Source organism: Balearica regulorum, chromosome 2 (genome assembly GCF_011004875.1).
Source record: "Balearica regulorum gibbericeps isolate bBalReg1 chromosome 2, bBalReg1.pri, whole genome shotgun sequence".
NCBI lineage: Eukaryota > Metazoa > Chordata > Aves > Gruiformes > Gruidae > Balearica > Balearica regulorum.
The window spans coordinates 56,069,164-56,087,530 of NC_046185.1; the positions used below are offsets into that span (position 1 = coordinate 56,069,164).

Sequence of the window (18,367 nt, forward strand, 5' to 3'; positions counted from 1 at the left end):
AAACTGCACATTAAACAGGCTTAAGTAAAAGTAGGGCAAAGCATAGGAGAAGTAGAAGTTTAGGAAGGTGATCTTGAAAATTTCTTATTGTGAAAGAATATTTAGCGCAGTGCATTTCAGTGTGATAACTTGGAGAACGAACTTGTACATTTTTATACATTATGTAAATCTGGGAGAAGGTAACGGTAGTGGCTGTAACAATGTAATAATCTGCATGCAAATGAAATTTGCAGTGCCTTTTAACTGCCTGAGATGTTAGATTTTTTTTGTGTGCTTTAGCATTCATTCAACGCTTCATCCAGTAGATGTTCTTTCTGACCTTGTGGGTGGGCAAGGAGAAAAGTACTATTATCAGGAGAAAAACTTTGAGATTTCCTATCTGGATTATTAAGTTTTAGTTAAAGGTTTCTCTGATTTTTTATTTTTTTTTTGTGATCCTTTGCTGATGATGGTAAAATTATTTGTTAGCTTTTTTCCCCACAAGAAATAATCTCTAAGCAAGTAATTCAGATATCAGACAAACACACACTGGGAAAAAAAAAATCTTTGTTTTTACTAAGTCTGTAAAACCTTGAATTAATTAGATGTGTATTTTATGGTCTACTACAGCAACCTTTGCTTACTCATCTCAGAAAATCTTCCAGTTATTTCACTGTGGAAAATTAATATTTTTGTAACCTTACATGTTAAAAATTTAGTACTCTTTTATGAGTGGTGTTCATTCAGACCAGATCTCTCTCCCAAAATGTCTTTATGACTGTCTATATAGGAATAGTGTTTTATCTGAGGTAAATCAAATTAGCTATGCTTGAGTTGGTAGAAGAATATAGCTATTACCAAAAAATACTGGATTTTAATTGCAACTAATGCCTGCTCTTGCTGTCTTCCAATGTGCAAAGAAGTTGTGTTAGACTGCTGGGTCAGGCCTGTAGTTAGAACTAAATGGACTTTTCAGTGTGACTTCCTGGGAAGGGTACAGATCTGGTGAATGGTTGAGTTTAGTTTTCAAAATCTTCTAGAAAGGCCACAACATACCATTTCCAAATTTATGTACAGCAAGATCTTTGGACTATTCATGCAAAGTAGAAACTTCTTAGCCAATTTAAAAAAAAAAAAAAAAGGACTCAATTAGTGGTGAACTCTTTAAATGATGCAAAAGGCAACAGTCTCACTTCTCAGTTTCAGATGCAAGGAAATTTTCTTACATTTGAGGGAAATTTTTCATGCTTACCCTAATAACCTAAGTGAAAGCTTCAGATTTAAAATAACACTTTACATAACAGTGGCTAAATTTATAGTTGCTGAGCATGAGTGTAGGTCTTGTATCTAGTATCACCAATGTGCATATTTCTGAATTGGAGAAAGAAAAGAGCCTCAGCCCCGAAAAGATATTGGGCTGGACTTCCAGATACCTTCCATACTGTGAGTTCATATAACTAGTAAATAAATATATTATTATTTAATAAGTGTTGTACAGCTCTATGGGAATGTGTAAGTAAGTGGAGAGTAGAACTGCAGCTGTAGGAGTATTTAAGCTGAACAAAGTTCCCATTGCATATGAACACTGCATTTGGAGAAGCTCACCCTCTGAAAAACAGTGGACTGTTATACCTGCAAAAAATTATAATATACATGGCTCCTAATGTACCATATAAACCAAGGACTGAAAGCACTTTATTTAAAACAACTTAAATGATCACTCCCGAAGAGAGGAAAATAGTATTAATGCAGCTATAAGAGGTAAAGAAATGGAGAGAGGAAAATTGTTCTAAAACAAAGGAACTCACAGAAAAAAAATTCATAAGGATTTAACTGCTGCTTTCATAGCACAAGACCCTGCTATCTGATAACTTTGCCTTCGTCTTAGTTACTAACAGTCTGTGTTACAAGGAATTCTGTAGTTTGCAAAAAAAAAACCCCAAGTTTTCTAACCTGCTTCCACAATTGAAATAAGCTAACCAAAAAAATCATGATCAACTTCCTACACTTTTTTTGTCTTTTGTGTCTTAGCCACCTTGTAATTTTCAGGTGCCATTTCAACAGCAACATACTGTACCTACACTTGTATACCACGCTTCATGCCATGCATCCCAAGGTGCTTTGCAGTACAAATTTATTGCACATTAGACAGAAGTTGTCAAATTTTTGACTAAAGGATGAATCCCTTTCCTCTGCATTAGATCAGCTTAGCAAACTGACAGGAAAAGTAGTTAAATGCCCATACTCATACCCATAAATTTTTCTCTGTTATTTTTGGTTTAGGTTTAAATGCGCAGTTCATATTGACTGTATGGTTACTGAGGACCAGATTTCATGTATCTTAGTATCAGTGTGAACTGAGAGAGCATAAAATCATCCTTGAAATATGACTCATTGAGCTTTGTGGCTTTGACATCAATTTTCAGTGGTATCACTAAGACCAGAATCTCACCTTTAATGAGGTGTGGTAGTATTTTTGGTGTGCGCAAGAGAATCTGGGAGCTTTTCATCCAGAGTATTTGTGGATCTTTCTACTATAGTATATCTAATTTATGAATGTGGAAATATTATTTTAATGCTTCCCTTTCATACAACATTTTTCACAAAGTAATAAGTTTTTAATAAATGTAGTATTTTTATAAACCCCTTGCTATGTTTACTGTGCAGCCACTAAAGGAATAGTTTGAATAAGTCAAAGCACCACATTAACAATCTCAGTTAAAAATCAAAAAGTCTTTGAGATATGTAAAAATTATGATTTGGGGAAACAGAGAAAATATTTATGATACTTGGACCTTTGAATTTGGGTTGGTTTTTTTTCTCTTGTCAAGTCTGAACAAATTTTTAAAATTCCATCTAAACAGGAAGAAAGTCATATTGCTTCCTTTAGGTAGAGTGCACTTTCACATCTGTCTATTTACTGCTAAGTATAAGTTTTGATCTCAGTTGCATCTGTGTGAATTGACTCACAGTAAGATACCTTGGTTTCAGTACATTTAATTTATACTGTGAAACTGAGATCAGAATCTGACTCATTTAGGAAATCACTCTGTAAAGACTAAATTACAAACATAAAATTACCTGTAATTATTAATGTAGTACTGTTGCTTATGCCCTGTTTCCTTTTTCTCCTCCTCTTTTTTTCTCCTGATATGTATCTTCTTAAAAGTGCCAATCAATGGTAAGTTGCCCATTTGCCCCATGGAAGAAATGTGGAGGGTTGGGAGAGTATGTGTCTCATAAAAATTTTAACCAGCCCACTGGGTTCTCCTGTTTGTTGGCTTGCATGTCAGTTTACATATAACATCCCATGCCTAATATGATGGCTCATGATATACCGTGGTCCTAAAGCATGTTCAGCAGCCAGTCAAGACATTTTTCCTGATCAGATGATCCTCTGCATTTGTCCTCTCGTAGTTTGTCTCCAAATGTTGTATCAGATCTACATTTCCATTGCAGTCCTAGCTTGGTGAAACCATAAGCCATTTTGTGCATCTTTTTATTTTGCTCACTCCAAACATTTGCTCTAAATTTGCAGTGTAAAATATAGCACTTCAGTAATCTGAGAAGAATACAAGTCCAATTTCATTCCATGGGACTTGTCGAAGTTTCAGAATGAAACTTCTATGCAGTTTAGAACCAAATGCCTAATTTAAAATGTGTTTGTAATCAGCTAGTAATATTTAAAGTAATATTAGAGTTCGGACTGCTCTGCAATGCTTCCATTGTAGAACCATGGACTTTGCCTCATTCCAATCAGTCTTGCGATTTCCCTGTGTAAACTGCTCCATGGATTTACTGTTCTGTAGCCTTCACAGACAGAAGCAATACCGATGGTGTCAGATTTCTGCCATTCCTCTAGAAATCTGTGTAATTTATATTTCTATTAATAAGTGAAAATGAGCCACTACATTATGAAATACTCTTTTTTTTTAGATGAAACCCATACGATGGTCAGTGATACAAGCAGCCTGGTCCAATCCCATACGTACAAGAAGCGAGATCCAGTGGATGTGCCCTACCAGACCGGACAGCTTCATCCAGCTATCCGTGTGGCTGACTTGCTACAGCACATCACCCAAATGAAGTGTGCAGAAGGCTATGGATTCAAAGAGGAGTATGAAGTAAGTGTCAGGTCTAATGATCTAAGTATTACGTCTTCTGCATTGTTGGCTTTATCTGTCTGCTACCTGTACCACAGAACAGGAAAAATAATTACTCAACCAAGTAAGCCAGATGCTGTGTGAGGGAAGATATTGAATGGAAAGGATCATCTCTACGGTGAGCAAATTTTCTGATTGGAACCACCAGGATGAGGAGTGAGACATAAACACCTTTCTTGGAAATCTCTGCCTAATTCTAATTGCATAAAGCTGTATATTCAGAAAAACCAAGTCCACTAGTGTCCTCCCAGAACTTGCCATATTTTTCTTTTACTATTGAAGAATATAGCTTTTTTTCCAAAGTTCTACATCACAGAATGTCTAATTACAGTTGCCCTGTAACACGATATTAGCTTGGAAATCAAGTTCTGCCAGCAGTATTTCTTGGAATAATAGTATTCATCATGGAGAGGAAGTGCACAAATCTTCAGAGAGGCCTGTAGGGCTATAAAATTTATTCTGTGGTGCCTGAACTATTTCCCACTAGCTGGAGGCTATCTCTAATCCTCCTTATTTTTCATATGAATTTATAGGCCCTCTTTTTTCCTTTTTTTTGATTCAACTTCTGTTTCTTCATTTCATGCTAGAGTGACCTGTTCCTCCCTGTTATCATCTTAGTTTTAAATGTCATGACCACTACCTCCTTGCAAATACTGTAGGAACGCAGCACATTGCACTGCAGATCCTGTCTTCCTCGTGAGAGTGGTGTTCAAGAACACACCACTCCTCATCCAAATCATATATTTGAATAAACAGAGACTTATCAATCTGGGTTCCTTTTCTAAGGGAGGATTTGAGACCCTTTAAAATCTTCTAGGTGCAATATTTTAATTGTTAGGGCATAAAAATAAATGTCCTTTGTCCATTTTTCTCTGCCTTTTAGCTCAGATTTTAAGGAGTTTATTCTTGTGAATGATTCTCACATACAGGAATACTCTAATATGTCTGCAGTGAGTTGAGTTTCCCACAAGATTACAGTTCAGTAGGTTTGAACCCAAAAAACTAGTAGCATAAATATATTACTTCACAGAGAAAAAATACCTAAGACTGATGTGCAGAGTTGGACTATAAATTGTCAAAAATGTCATAAGAGCGTATGAGAATTTGTGAGATAATTTTTGATTGGTCAGGTGGGAAGGTGTATGGCATAAGAACTTGTAGGGTCTGATCTGTAGACAGATTTGAAGCTGTCACCTCTGAAAAACTTTGTTAACTCTTAATACATTATATGGACTATGATCCAAGAGGATGTGATTAGATTCCAAAAAAAAAAAAGAAACAAACGTTCCTTGCCATGTGGTCTAGGAAGCAAATAATGATCATCTGCAGCCCACCCCTCCATTTCCAGGAGCAAGCCACACCTGACAGAGGCTGTATCTGCCTCTGTGTGTGGTAGCGTCCATTTGTCCAGTTGAGGAACCTGTCCAAATTGCACTGCATCTCCAACCCAGTACACAGTCCTAAATTTCCTTTCCTTGGAAACTAGAATTAGAGAAATCAGAGGAACAGGTGTAAATGGGTCTGCTGTGATGTGACTCTGACATAGCCAGTGAGAAGCAGAATGATACAGATCCAATTTTAACTCTGTCTTCTCAAAGTAGAAGCCAGCCAAAAAAAAAAAAAAAAAAAAAAAAAAGAGATCCCTTCTCATTCTTTCATCTCATCGAAAGAAACGGGAGGAAGACAACCAGAAAAATTCATTTCCACCCTGTAGGGCAAGCAACACGAGTGTGCACTGCCCCAGAGGTTCAATATACCATGCTTAAGTTTTAAAGGTAGAAACTGATGTATTCACTGTTGTAGGACCTTCAGGATGACTAATACAATTACTAGTACACTGCTGAGTTTTTACAAGTGTGCATGCTGCTTGCATTGTACAAGAGATATTTTTTTTTTAAGTTTGTGCTTTGTCATGCCAACTCCATGTTATAACAATTGCTTAAATATGTAATTGTTTAAACTGGTATTTGGAGTATTAGACTTTCAAAGCCCATGCTTCAGGCCACTTTCAAAATCACTGATGACATTTTTTCCCCCTAAAACATAGAAAATAGTTCATTCCCAGAAGGAGCTAATCACTTGTCAACTTTCATTTGTGTAGCTGACTTAAACAAGTTTGTTCCTGTGAGGGTTTTTTTATGCCACTGTTATTTAAAAATGATAGAATTGAAAATTCTTGTCTTTGGAAAAGATTTACTCATCAGCCAAAACCTTTTATACCAGCATTAAGCCTAGAGGAAAGCTACAATTAATTTATAAAAAAAAAAACAAAAAAAAAACAAAAAAAAAGGACGACTGTAAAATGGAATTTATAATGCAACCAGTGACATGGCTTTTTAACTACAGCAGATCAAATGATGCTGCTAAGAAACAGTTTCCAGGAAAATCACTTAATTTTGAGCTTACCATGCTGATGAATGGCATCGCATTACAGACAGTAGGTGTAGTCAGACTAATGCCAGTAGATGCAATGCATTAGGGTGCAGTTTATTAGTAGTGGCAGGGAAGGGGGACTTAAAATACTGCAGCTGCGTCTGGAAAAGTGCTCTTTATATATGGAAATTGTTTATAATCTGAATGAGCCACAACTAGCCATATCTCTGAGTGTTTTTTTTCCACGGAACTGCTGCAGTATTGCTGGTTTTCCTCCATATGCAATGAAAAACTACCCAATATATTCCAGCACTGTTAAGATTGCGAATCTCTTTGTTTACACTGCTGTCAGACTGGTACTGTCCTCTTTACAAGGTTGGACTAGACAACGGAAGAACTTTTTCGTTATAAATTATCAGAAGGATAACTGTCCAAATGAAAAGAGAGAAATAGTTTGGCAGGGGATTTGTTTTGAATGAAGTCTCATAGATGATTTTTGCTCTAACAAGACAGCAGGATTATATAGTCTCACCAGGGAAAGAGTTTGATTCAGGAGAAATTCACACAGGATTCACTCTGAAAATAAATCTGTTGAACTGAAGAGAAAATAAAGTAGCACATTACCCGTTAGCAGCACTTCAGAGGAGTGCAAGGATACAGACCACTCTCTGTCATGCATAGTTATAAGTGGTTTAAAATAAAACTTAATAATTAGGGCCACTATTCTCAATAATTAGTGCTATAGTTCACAATCTAAGCACATCTACATAGTTTTAAGTCCTATTGAGTTCATGCTTGAGCTTTTGGAGTAACATAACTGACACAAAGGATAAAGGTTGAAAAATCACCTTTAAGCAAGGGCAGGCTACTTACTCAGGTACTTACTCACTGCTGAGCTCTGCGTCAGGATTACCCGCTTGAGATACTGAGTATCTCTAGCTCCCAATATATGTGAGCTTGGCTGGGGGAACACCATGCTTTGCAGGATTGCACCGTTTTGTTCTCCTTCTGGGTGGAGCTGAAATATTTTGGCTGTCATCACTGAAAAGGCTTTGGTTGAATATCAGCAGGGAAACATCCCACAGCCTGGCCCTGTTCCTGGGATGGCAGGTGCGGAGGTTCCTGTACCTAGAGCAGGATCAGGCCCTGGCTCTTGGATGTAGCTGTGCAGCTTCTGATTTTGTGTCTGGCTGTGCCTGTAGAACGAGAGAAAATACAGACGTGTACTCAGCAGCACATTGGTAACAGGTTCACTGCCCATTTTCCCATGTGTTTCGCAGGTGTGGAAGTAACCTGGGTATGTTTCTGTAAGCTGTGGACTCAAATGCAGGCCTTCATTTGCGGCCTAGTGGAGTGTGAATGATTGGAAAGGATTGCACAGAAATCCTTAAACTCAGGGAAATTTCCACACAGCTAGTCTGCAGTAGATCTTTAAAATCCTTTCTATCCCCTGCCAGACCCTTAAGAGAGGAGAGATTTTGTCTGGGTTCCAGCAATGTTAGACTGACAGGATAATGTTGGCCTGATTTCACATGCACCCCTACACTAATTGTGGGTTATTTAAGCTGCTCCCCAATACTACAGCATGAGAGCGCTTTTACTGATCATGAAGGGGGTTCACTGCTTATCTCCTTTCTGCATTACAGACACAAAATAAACAGAAAAGGAGAGTGAAAGTGGTCTCTACAGTTCATCACTTACACCTTACATCCTTACACCTGCCACCTTTTGGTTTTAAACTCCCTAATTTCACAGTGCTTTACACTGTATCCTTTTGCAAGGACCTGTATCTGTCAAAAAGCCAAACACATAGATGCAAAGAAGTGAGTTCATCTCTTTCCTAAACAGATGGACTAGGCTACTGGAGGCCAGCAGAGCTTGGCGTAGCTAGGGCAGAAACAGAGAAATTAATCAAAATCTTATCATTTTAAATAAGATTTATTTTTAACCCTATTTTTGGATCAGCAAAAACTGGTGCCTGTTCAGTGTAAATTGGTTCTTTGCCAAATTAAGGTTAGTTGGCACAAGACAGTTTCAAATCGATTTCAGAGTGTCCACACAGGAGCTTGGACTGGATTAACAGAATTGATTTAAAAGCACACCTTTAATTAAACCAGTGCAACTTTGTGTAGATAAAGCCTTGCAAAATCAATTCACATTATGTTCCATGACAGGGAGTTCTGAGCTTCCATTATCTCAAAACCAGAGGTTCCTTTGAAAAGCCAGGATTTGCAAAGGGTATCCTGCTCGGATCAGCCTCACTTACTGTCACTAACAGGGCTGTGTCAATAACAGAGTTTAAAAAAAGGTTCCTCCATCTAGCTTTAACTTTAAGGCCTTTCCCTCCACTGTCTTTCTCATCTTCCCTCTCCTCCGCTCCTGTCCAGCCCATCCTTTCTCAAGGTTTTGTGGCCATTAACTGTTTCAGTCAGGAAATGATTTTATACTAATATCATTAAACCAATACTATTCCTAATGGAGTGAAGTTATATACTGTCAGGATAAACTGATTATGCCCCTTTTATGCTGCATGGTCTCCACTCTGGGGGGGGGTGCACCAATGTAACTGTATTAATCTCTAAATCACCACAGTTAAATAGATGGATACCTATGAGGATACAGGCTCAGAGGGCCTATCAAGGTCAGGGACATGAAATATATTATATAATATATGTTAAACAATTCATCTCAGTTTAGCACTTCTTAGAAGCTATTATAGATTGGTAGAAGTATTTTAAAATAGGTTATGTGGTTATGGTCGCTGTTCAGTTATACGTTGGGGGATTGTGGTCAAAGATGATCATAAAAAAATGGATAATTCGAAGAGGATTTGGAGGTGAGTGTTGAGAATAAGTGGGGTTATGAAAGAAATCCTGTCTGCATAGCAATATATTAATTGAAATGGAACTTCAGGAGATATGCAGGTAGATGTGTTGATAGTCAATAAAAACAGTTTTTCACGCAGTGTACTACTGGCGAGTGAAATATCTGGGCTAAATAGAAAATGGTTTTAAGAAACAAAATAGGAAAAAACCTCTCTAAAACCAGCAGAAATACAGATCATTGGTTTGGGGGGCAGAAAATATTGCAGGGAAGATGGCAATTTTTCATGGAGGAACTTTAACCCATAGGTGGCCGCTTAAGGGTTTTTTTCCTCCAAACCACTGTCAGATAAATGTCTGACCTAGGACAGAAGTCTGATATAGTTTCCATTTTTTGCTGTCATGCAAACACGTAACAGGCTAGAATCCTGTCACTCCAACCAGGTCCTCCAGTCATAGCTTTTCTTCCTCTTTGGTTCCCCCTGGAAGACAAATTTGCTGCCACCTGACACTTCTAAACCCTGTAATTCTGGGGCCCTGTTCTGAAATCTTGGAAATAGTAGGAAAAATAAGTATTTTGTTGATGTGTTGATATAGCTACTGGCAGGACTCAGCTGGTGCTGCTTTTTCCTGTATGTGTTCCTTGTGACTGCAACTGGCCTGTCTCACCTCCAACCTATACATTTTTATCATGCCGTTTTCTCTGATTTTATTTGATATTCTGCAGCACCAGCTGAGACAGTCAATACCACAATCAGTGCAGGTTATTTTCTATCCTACAAGACACAAATTACAAAGAAAGCAGAAAGACTTTGGAACATTGGGTGGGAATGGGGGCATTAGTCCACAGTGTAAATACATGAAGGATAACATCTGCGTCCTCCAGAACTGAGAACAGGTAACTCTTTGTCTCTCTATTTTTGTAATAAAAATAAAACTCATTAGAGATTGTAAACATAACAGAAACAGAAGTAGAATAGTGGGAATTTGTCCTGTGAAAACGGTGTGAGGAAATTGTTGGAAATATTCATTTGTAGAGAACATAGCTGTTATTTTTTGTGAAGTTTCATCTGTTTAGATGGAGCTCAGAACAATGAGTTCTCCTGAATGGCAGATGAATCTTTAATCTTTAATACTGTAAAGTTGCCGTGGTCTGATTATAGGCATAGATTATTATGTAAGTGTTCTCTCCCATGCACAATGAGGAATAACCACAAATAATGGTGATATAAAGGTCCTTTATGTAAGAAAGACAGGTATTTCTCCTTTGTCAAAGGATTCTTTTCAGAAAAACCCAGTTTCTTCAGATTTCCATGGTATCTGCAGCAGCCTTCCATGAATCCCAGGTAACTTGTTCTTGCTTGGGTTTATCCCAGACTCTTGGGCACTCACTGGAAGCCTCGGTGCTGGGGAGATCATATCTAGAGAGGTCAAAAGCAATAGTAAAAATGAGCAGCTGCCATGTCGACGAAGCATGTTTTGGTTTGGAAAACCTAAGATACTCCAGATCAATACCAAATTGTTGAAATAAAGTCATCCCAAACTAGAAACTACATTCACTAGTAAATAGCCTATGTTATTAGTGACACAACTTCCCAGTGCATGCAATATCCCTTTAATTCTTTAATAAGTCTTCCAGCAGAATGGCTGACTTCCAGTTGTTGATCAGCAAGAATCAGTTGTCAACAATTTTAGCTGGATGGCAGTTAATAGGAGTTTGTCTGGGGTTTTTTTCGGTTCAAAGGAGAGACACTTGGTTTGCTGAATGTCTGTTGGTGTGTCAGCCAGTTTTATGCCATTCTAACCTGTTCTTAATAGCTGTGAATTTCTGTTCTTAACAGATTTCACATGTATGAGAAGTGCTGTCACAGTGCTTAATATCATTCACACGACCCAGCCTTGTGCTGCAGTGTGGCTAACTGCCCAGCGATCAAGGTGTACCAGGACTTTCTAAATCTCACTGTTTCCTTCTCCCACTCTTCCTAAATGCCGCCTTCTCCAATTTAAATAAAAATGCATGTATATGCAGAAACAGCTTTCCAATTTGTTTTTGTTTAAGCAGGTTTAATTAGAATTTATTCTTAACACAGATTATAGATTTAGGCGGGTCGTGGCTTCATTAGAAAGGCTTTGGGGTTTTATCTGTTTGAATAATAAAATTGCAGAGGTGTATAGACTAGAATGCTTCCAATATCCTTAGGATTACTCTCAGTGGGGTGTGGGCAGCTGTTTGCTCATGCTGTGACACAGCTATTTTTGGTACTGATCAGTCTGTGATTTGCTTGGTTGTGAACCTCCTGTTTTCTTCTTCTTAGTAGCCTGAGCAGTCTGAACTGAGTATGATCTCAGGCAGCAAGGATGCCTAACAAGAGCAATTATGCCTAATTCAGCCCAATGTTTTTCTCCATGTGAGTTGGCCAGGCTCAGTCTTGTATGTAAAGTTTAGACTGTGTCCTAAGGAAAGCCTGGTAGCTTTTAAGTGCATCTTTCATGACCTTTGTATCCCTCTAAGCAGTTAAAACAGAGACTGGTGGTATTGATCCACTCAGAACAGTGTTGGTCCACTCAAAAGTCGTGAGATACAGGTGCTTAAGCTGATCAATTGGATGGATAAAGTGAATGCAGGTTGTTCTTATGTAGGAGCTCTGGCAGCTATTTTAATCGTTCTCTGCCTCTACTGAGTCTGGTAGTCCTGGTGTACAGGGTGGCAAACATACGAATGAATACAAAATCTATCAGCAGTAAAAAAATGGGCTGTAACCTGTCAGTTCTCACGGTCCTGAAGATGCCCTGGGAGTCTTTTCCATGTTCAGATATTTAGGAGACATTCATTTCATATTTCAGCATAGCTGGACTGAAAATCAAAAAGTAATATGTAAAGCATGTGATTCCAAGTGTGCTGGACACCCCTCCAAGTGAAAGCAAACTGTGGCCTGCGCTCTGCTGCCAAAGGGATTGAGAAAAACACATTCGTGATACGAATTGTGGCATACCACTTGGCTGCCTTTGACTCCAGTTTGTATTGAAGTTCTAGCGTGTCTGGCACGGCAGCACTCATTGGCAGCATGACTTCATTCAGACCACGATAGTCTACTGTCAGTCTCCAGTCTCCATTAGACTTCCGCCCTGGCCATATGGGACTGTTGAAGGGTGAGCGAGTTCTGCTGATCACTCCCTGACTCTCCAGCTGACGAATCAGCTTATGGATGGGAACCAAGGAGCCTCTATTGCCACCAGTGCACAGCTGTGGTAGCGACCAGCTCCTGTTGTTCTTCAACTCTCAGCAACCCCACAATAGAAGGGTCCTCCGAGAGATTAGGCAGGGTAGACAGCTGTTCAGTTTCCTCCATCTCCAAGGCAGCTATACCAAAAGCCCACCGCTACCCCCTTGGGTCCTTGAAACACCCTCTCGGGAGGTAGTCTGTGCCAGAGATGCACAGAGCCTCTGGGCCAGTCATGATGGGTGGCTTTTGCCACTCATTCCCCGCTAGACTCACTTTGGCCTCCAGTACAGTTAGCTGTTGGGATCCCACTGTCACTCCAGAAATACAGATGGGTTCTGCCCCTTCATGGCTTGATGGCATTAGGGTACACGGTGCACCAGTGTCCACTAGAGCCTTGTACTCCTGTGGGTCTGACATGCCAGGCCATCGGATCCACATAGTCCATTAAACTCAGTTGTCCCTTTCCTCCACCTGGCTGGAGGCAGGGCCTCTCTAATACTGCTCATCGTATTTGTTACTCACTTCTTGTAAAAATGACTTGGAAGTCCCTTCAAGAGGATCATAAGTACAATCAAGCCTTCCACTCACTCTGGGGAACTGTCCACTGGAAACTGGAGTGGCATTTTTCCTGGAAGAATCCCCTTTTGTGATTGTTTTTTCTTGCAACTCATATACTCTTGCCTCTAGGCTCAAGGCTAGTTTTCCATCCCACTTGCTCATGTCTACTCCTTGGTCACGCAGCTAAAACCACAGGGTGCCTTGTGATGTGTACCTTCTATGTCCTTTCTCCTGAGTGGAGGAATGCTTACCCCTAATAGCTGAGATACTGGTCCATACAAGTGGAGAGTAGGACATATCCTCTTTGAATTGCTGGACCAGTTTGTCCAGGGAGGAAGAGAGATGTTCTTCATATTGCTGGAGTTGACCAGCCAATTTATCCATTGTTGGCCCCTCTTCGTCTTCCCGGTCCATTACTGCCAATGAGTTGGGTACAACAATAGTGCACTCCGTACAAGCTTCCGCCACAGGGGTTGTGTGCATTGGACTCCATCTGGATCTGTGGGTAACTGCGTTGTCCGGGTCATAATAAATCATCTCCCTCATGGCTAATTCCCTCAGGTACTGGATACCTCCCTCCATAGTGGTCCACTTGCCTGGGTGACATACAACATCTTCACTGAAGGGATACCTTTCCCTCACGTCTGACAGAAGTGACCTCCAGAGGCTGAGGGCTTGTGTCTTTTTCCCAATCACCTTGTCAATGCCCCTTCCCTAGACAGGGATCCCAGCTGCTTGGCCTCCCTGCTCTCTAATTCCAGGCTGCTGACCCCATTATCCCAGCATCAGAGCAGCTAAAAATCTTTTCACATATCTTGCAGCTCAGTCAGGAACAGGGATCAAGTGATTACCTCTGGTTCTGCCTCTTTCTCCTGTTCTCATGATGGTCCTGGTTCATCATCATCCCCTACTAAGTGAACGAATTTTTTTGCATATTTCTTCTTCTGTATAGGGGCGACTGATACCAGCACAGGTTGGTTTTTTGGTTCAGCTGGACTGCCTGTCAGCGGGGTTGGAGCAGGCACAAAGCCTGTCATTTTGTTGTCAGATCCAGAGACCTCTTCCCTTTGAGGGTACTGAACAGTGTGGAACAGGGCTTGGTAGGCATGGGCCAGGCCCCAGTACATTGCAGTGATTTGTGTCTCTCTGGAATTGCCAGGGTGACAGCATACTTTTTCCAAATGTTCTACTAGTTCTTCAGGATTCTGCACTTGTTCAGGGGTGAAGTTCCAAAACACTGGAGGTGCCCACCTTCCTAGGCGTTTGCCCATGCTATCCTACACACCCTGTCACTCATAACTATCCAGCCTTGGGGCAGATCCCCGGGTGGTATTTTTAAATAGTTGTTTAACCCGAAACAAGACCTGAAACACATTCAGGAGGCATAACAATAGGAACATGCTGGTCTGAACATCCCAAGGATATTCAAAATTCTCAAGAGCTGTTGTAACTAGCCTGGAGGAGAAAGGGAAGGTGAAGGTGAAAGTGTTCCCCCCGTCTCACCCATAGATTGGTTCTCCAGAGATGAAAGAGAGTGTGAGTATTAACAATTCCAGAGAGATAGTGCCCGAGGTATGGAAATGACAGCAATGCTGAGTACACAGACCAAATCATTGTCATGGCCAATAATGTTATCTTATCATAAGGACGTAGTACACAGAGCAACAAAAGAAACATTTTCATCCAGCTCCCAGAGGTGATAAACAGCACCATAGGAAATACATAATGCAAGTAAGGACTTACGTGACACAACCATGCGAACAAATACTACAACATTGTGACCAGAAACTATTAAACTAATATAATGAATGCTTACAATGAATTTGTTTTAACACGCTCTGGGCAGATCTGTCCTTATCTCAACCCTTCATGCCCCATGGTAGGCACCAAAAGGACTGTCATGGTTGAACCCATCTGGCAGCTAAAAGAACCACATAGCCATTTGCTCACTCCCCACTTCCCAGTGGGATGGGGGAGAGAATAGAAAAGGAAAACAAAAGTAAAACTTGTGGGTTGAGGTAGAGACAGTTTAATAGGAAAGAAAAGAAAGATGATAATAATAACAATAGTAATAATAATGATAAAAAAATATACAAAATGAGTGATGAACAGCACAATTTCTCACCACCCAAAGCTGATGCTCAGCTAGCTCCCGAGCCACCCCACCTCCTGGCCAACCCCCCAGTTATATACAGAGCATGACATCATATGATATTGAATATGCCTTTGGCCAGTTTGGGTCAGCTGTCCTGGCCATGTCCCCTCCCAGCTTCTTGGGCACCCCTCGCCTTCTCGTTGGCAAGGCAGTATGAGAAGCTGGAAAGTCCTTGATTGCTTGGCAACAACTAGAAACATCAGTGTGTTATCAACATTATTCTCATCCTAAATCCAAACCACAGCACTCTAGCAGCTGCTAGGAACAAAATTAACTCTATCCCTGCCAAAACCAGGACAGCATGATAAGCACCTCTGACATTATTCCTGATCCTTAATGAGTGAGTCTACTTAAGCATTTAAAATGGAATCATTTTAGCTGTTGCACACAATTCTGTGGGTGTGCTTCTTGTCTGTCATTATCGCATGGCAATAAAGTTTTAATCTGTTTTTCAAAGTTGTGGGGTTATTCCCTACCTTGGGTCCAGGTGCCACAGCAGTCTTTCAAAACTTGTTTTACTTTTGCTCCCCTTTTTCCTGACCTATGACTCCATCATTAGGATCTTTTATTCTATGAAGGCGTTGCAAAATCTTTCTCATTTTATACTGGAAAGATTTGTGGGCATATGCAATGTCAAATTAGAGCAATAAAAGAAGTAGCTTCCAGGTTTCACTGATTGTTGTCAACTCGGCACCGAGCAGATCTTTGGAAATCCAGTATCCACACCAAGTAATTAACACAGGGGTTATATAATTTTAATGGGAAGAATTTACCTTTTCCATCTTACTGCTTCCTTGTGTTTGGATGTACACAGAGGTACATGCTTATTCTTTTAATAACCAACAGTCACCCGTCGCTATTTTAGCATGTGAAATCTGTTGCACCATTATTTTCCATCCTGTCTTGTCTTCCTCCCCTTTGGCAGCCACAGTTTGAGAAACAGTCAAACTGTACTAAGCAGACTTCTCAGAATATATTTTACTCTGGTTGTCTGTTAGGCAAGTCATTTTTGCCGAGTGATCTTGCTACTATGCATCGACTACTATCAAATCTATGCTCTCCCTGTACCTTTTGAAATTAGGGTTTAGTTTCAGATTTAGCCACTTTGTGCATCATTATGGGCTATTGAACACCACGGTAGGAAACTGAGTGAGGCCACTGAACCTAATTTCACTCATAACGTGAGTTTCCAGAGGGCAATCCACAAGAATGGCTTTAACGCTCACAGCGATAAGGTGATAGGTTAAACTTTCTAAATGCTAGTGACAGGTATGATTTGAAAGAAAGAAAAGTTTTTGAAACATTGCAGGCTATATACTGCATATTTGCACCAGACTGATGCATTAATTATTCAAATAAGACATTGAATATTTGATCAGAATCCATAATCCCTTCTTCAGTTAACATATTATTTACTTTTGAAAACTGCTGATGTACCATACTTTTCCCATTGCACCTGCAAAAATGAATTGGTCCAATTTATGTGCACAGAATAATATATTGTGCTTTAATGTTCAAGATATTATTCATTACTTCCTACTCGTATAAGCCTCCTTACCTCCTTCATATTTTATTAGTGCCCTTTAAAAAGACATAAAAAATCAGTCATGTAGTTATTCAATTTTAAATTATGCAAATGGTGTTAAATGCAATTATAATCTATTCTTTATTAATTATATATACACCCTATGTGTTTTCTATGGATTGTATTTATTCACTACAAATAATTGGGCATTTTAGTCCGTTGCTAGTTTCATGACCAGAGCATTATTATTGGCTGTTTGTAAAGTGAAAGGAACTCTTTTCAAATCAAATTAGCATAATTTAGCTATTAGGAGTTTTCATTTAGCAGCAGTTTATCCACAGCATACCTAAAATATGCATTATTTTCTATAATGCATTTGTTTTAACTAAGTTAAAATAGCCATTATAAATTTTTCAGGAAATGAAAATTTGTATTCTTATGTAGCCTGTGGCTCCGTGTATCATTTAAAAAGTTTTCTAACTGGAATACAAGACTTCTTACACACTTCCTGTAGTGCTTTAGTAATTCTCTTGTCAGTGGAGCAGATGATCAGTATTTTCTAGCAGGAATGATTTTTTTGTTACAACATACTGAGTTGGTGGGCTCAAGAGATTCTGCGGGAAATGTTAAGTCCACTGAAAATCAGGGGGGTCATAGTTGGGCAGACAAGGGTTTAGCAAGCCTCCTGTCTCCCCTGCTGGTTTCCTGCCATTGCCTCTGTCTCTGCATGATAGCTGCTGCCCCAGTTACCTGTCACGCAGGACCTCAGTGATAGCACTGCCTGCACTCTTGCGGGGCTACTGCTGTTCTCCAACTGCTTGGCTCCGCGTCCATCTTATTAATTAGGAGCTAGGTAGCCCAGGGTCCTCGGCAAGTCATCTGAGAGGCAAAGAGTGTATAGCCTGGCAAAAAGTCATGAGAAGATGTGGGCAACTTGGTCAGGCATAGACAAAGATGAGCCAGGCAGCTATGGAGTAAAATTGTCCTCCCATCCAAAACTGATGGGAAGATAGGAGTACTCATGGAAACAAAGCAGCCCAGGAGGTGGGCAGAAGGAAAAGCAGGCTGACCTTGGGGACTTGAGAAGTACTGTCAGTGAGAGAGTCAGTATTTCAGAAATTACATGATGGCAGCATCAACCATGTAAAATTATTGGAGTTATTGGGTTTGCAGCTCAGTTCAGGAGTGATGAAAATTCATAATATTGACACTTCTTCACAGGACAGAAAGCAGAGTGGAGTCACTTGCCATAAATCCACTCACAAGAGCTGAAAGGTTTAGGCTTACAGCATGATTTGGAGTCCAAGGCAGGGAAGACCTTAAGCATGTGTTTAAGTCCAGTTGGTTTTAAAGGGATGTAAGGGACTGTTTTAAAGTTGTTTTTAATATACATTCTTTCCTGTTTTACATTTTACCATTCACTTACATCATGGAAGGAACACCAGGTGCATCAGACACATAATGGTTTTGACATGTTCATGTAATGGTGACAAAGCTTGAATATCTGTCCACCAAAATGGTGCAGTTTCTTCCCCTTAAGATCTTAAAAAATTTCATGACTGACAGTG

General features: G+C 39.8%; 1 protein-coding gene across 10 annotated transcripts in view; it reads left to right on the top strand.

Moving 5' to 3' along the window:
• The window catches only part of PTPRM (protein tyrosine phosphatase receptor type M), a 512,931-nt gene that overhangs the window by 413,382 nt on the left and 81,182 nt on the right, over positions 1-18,367 (top strand). For all 10 annotated transcript variants that reach the window (XM_075744400.1, XM_075744401.1, XM_075744406.1 and 7 more), the window contains one exon: positions 3,916-4,103. In XM_075744400.1, the coding sequence (XP_075600515.1) occupies positions 3,916-4,103 (188 nt within the window). The remainder of the gene's footprint in view (positions 1-3,915; positions 4,104-18,367) is intronic.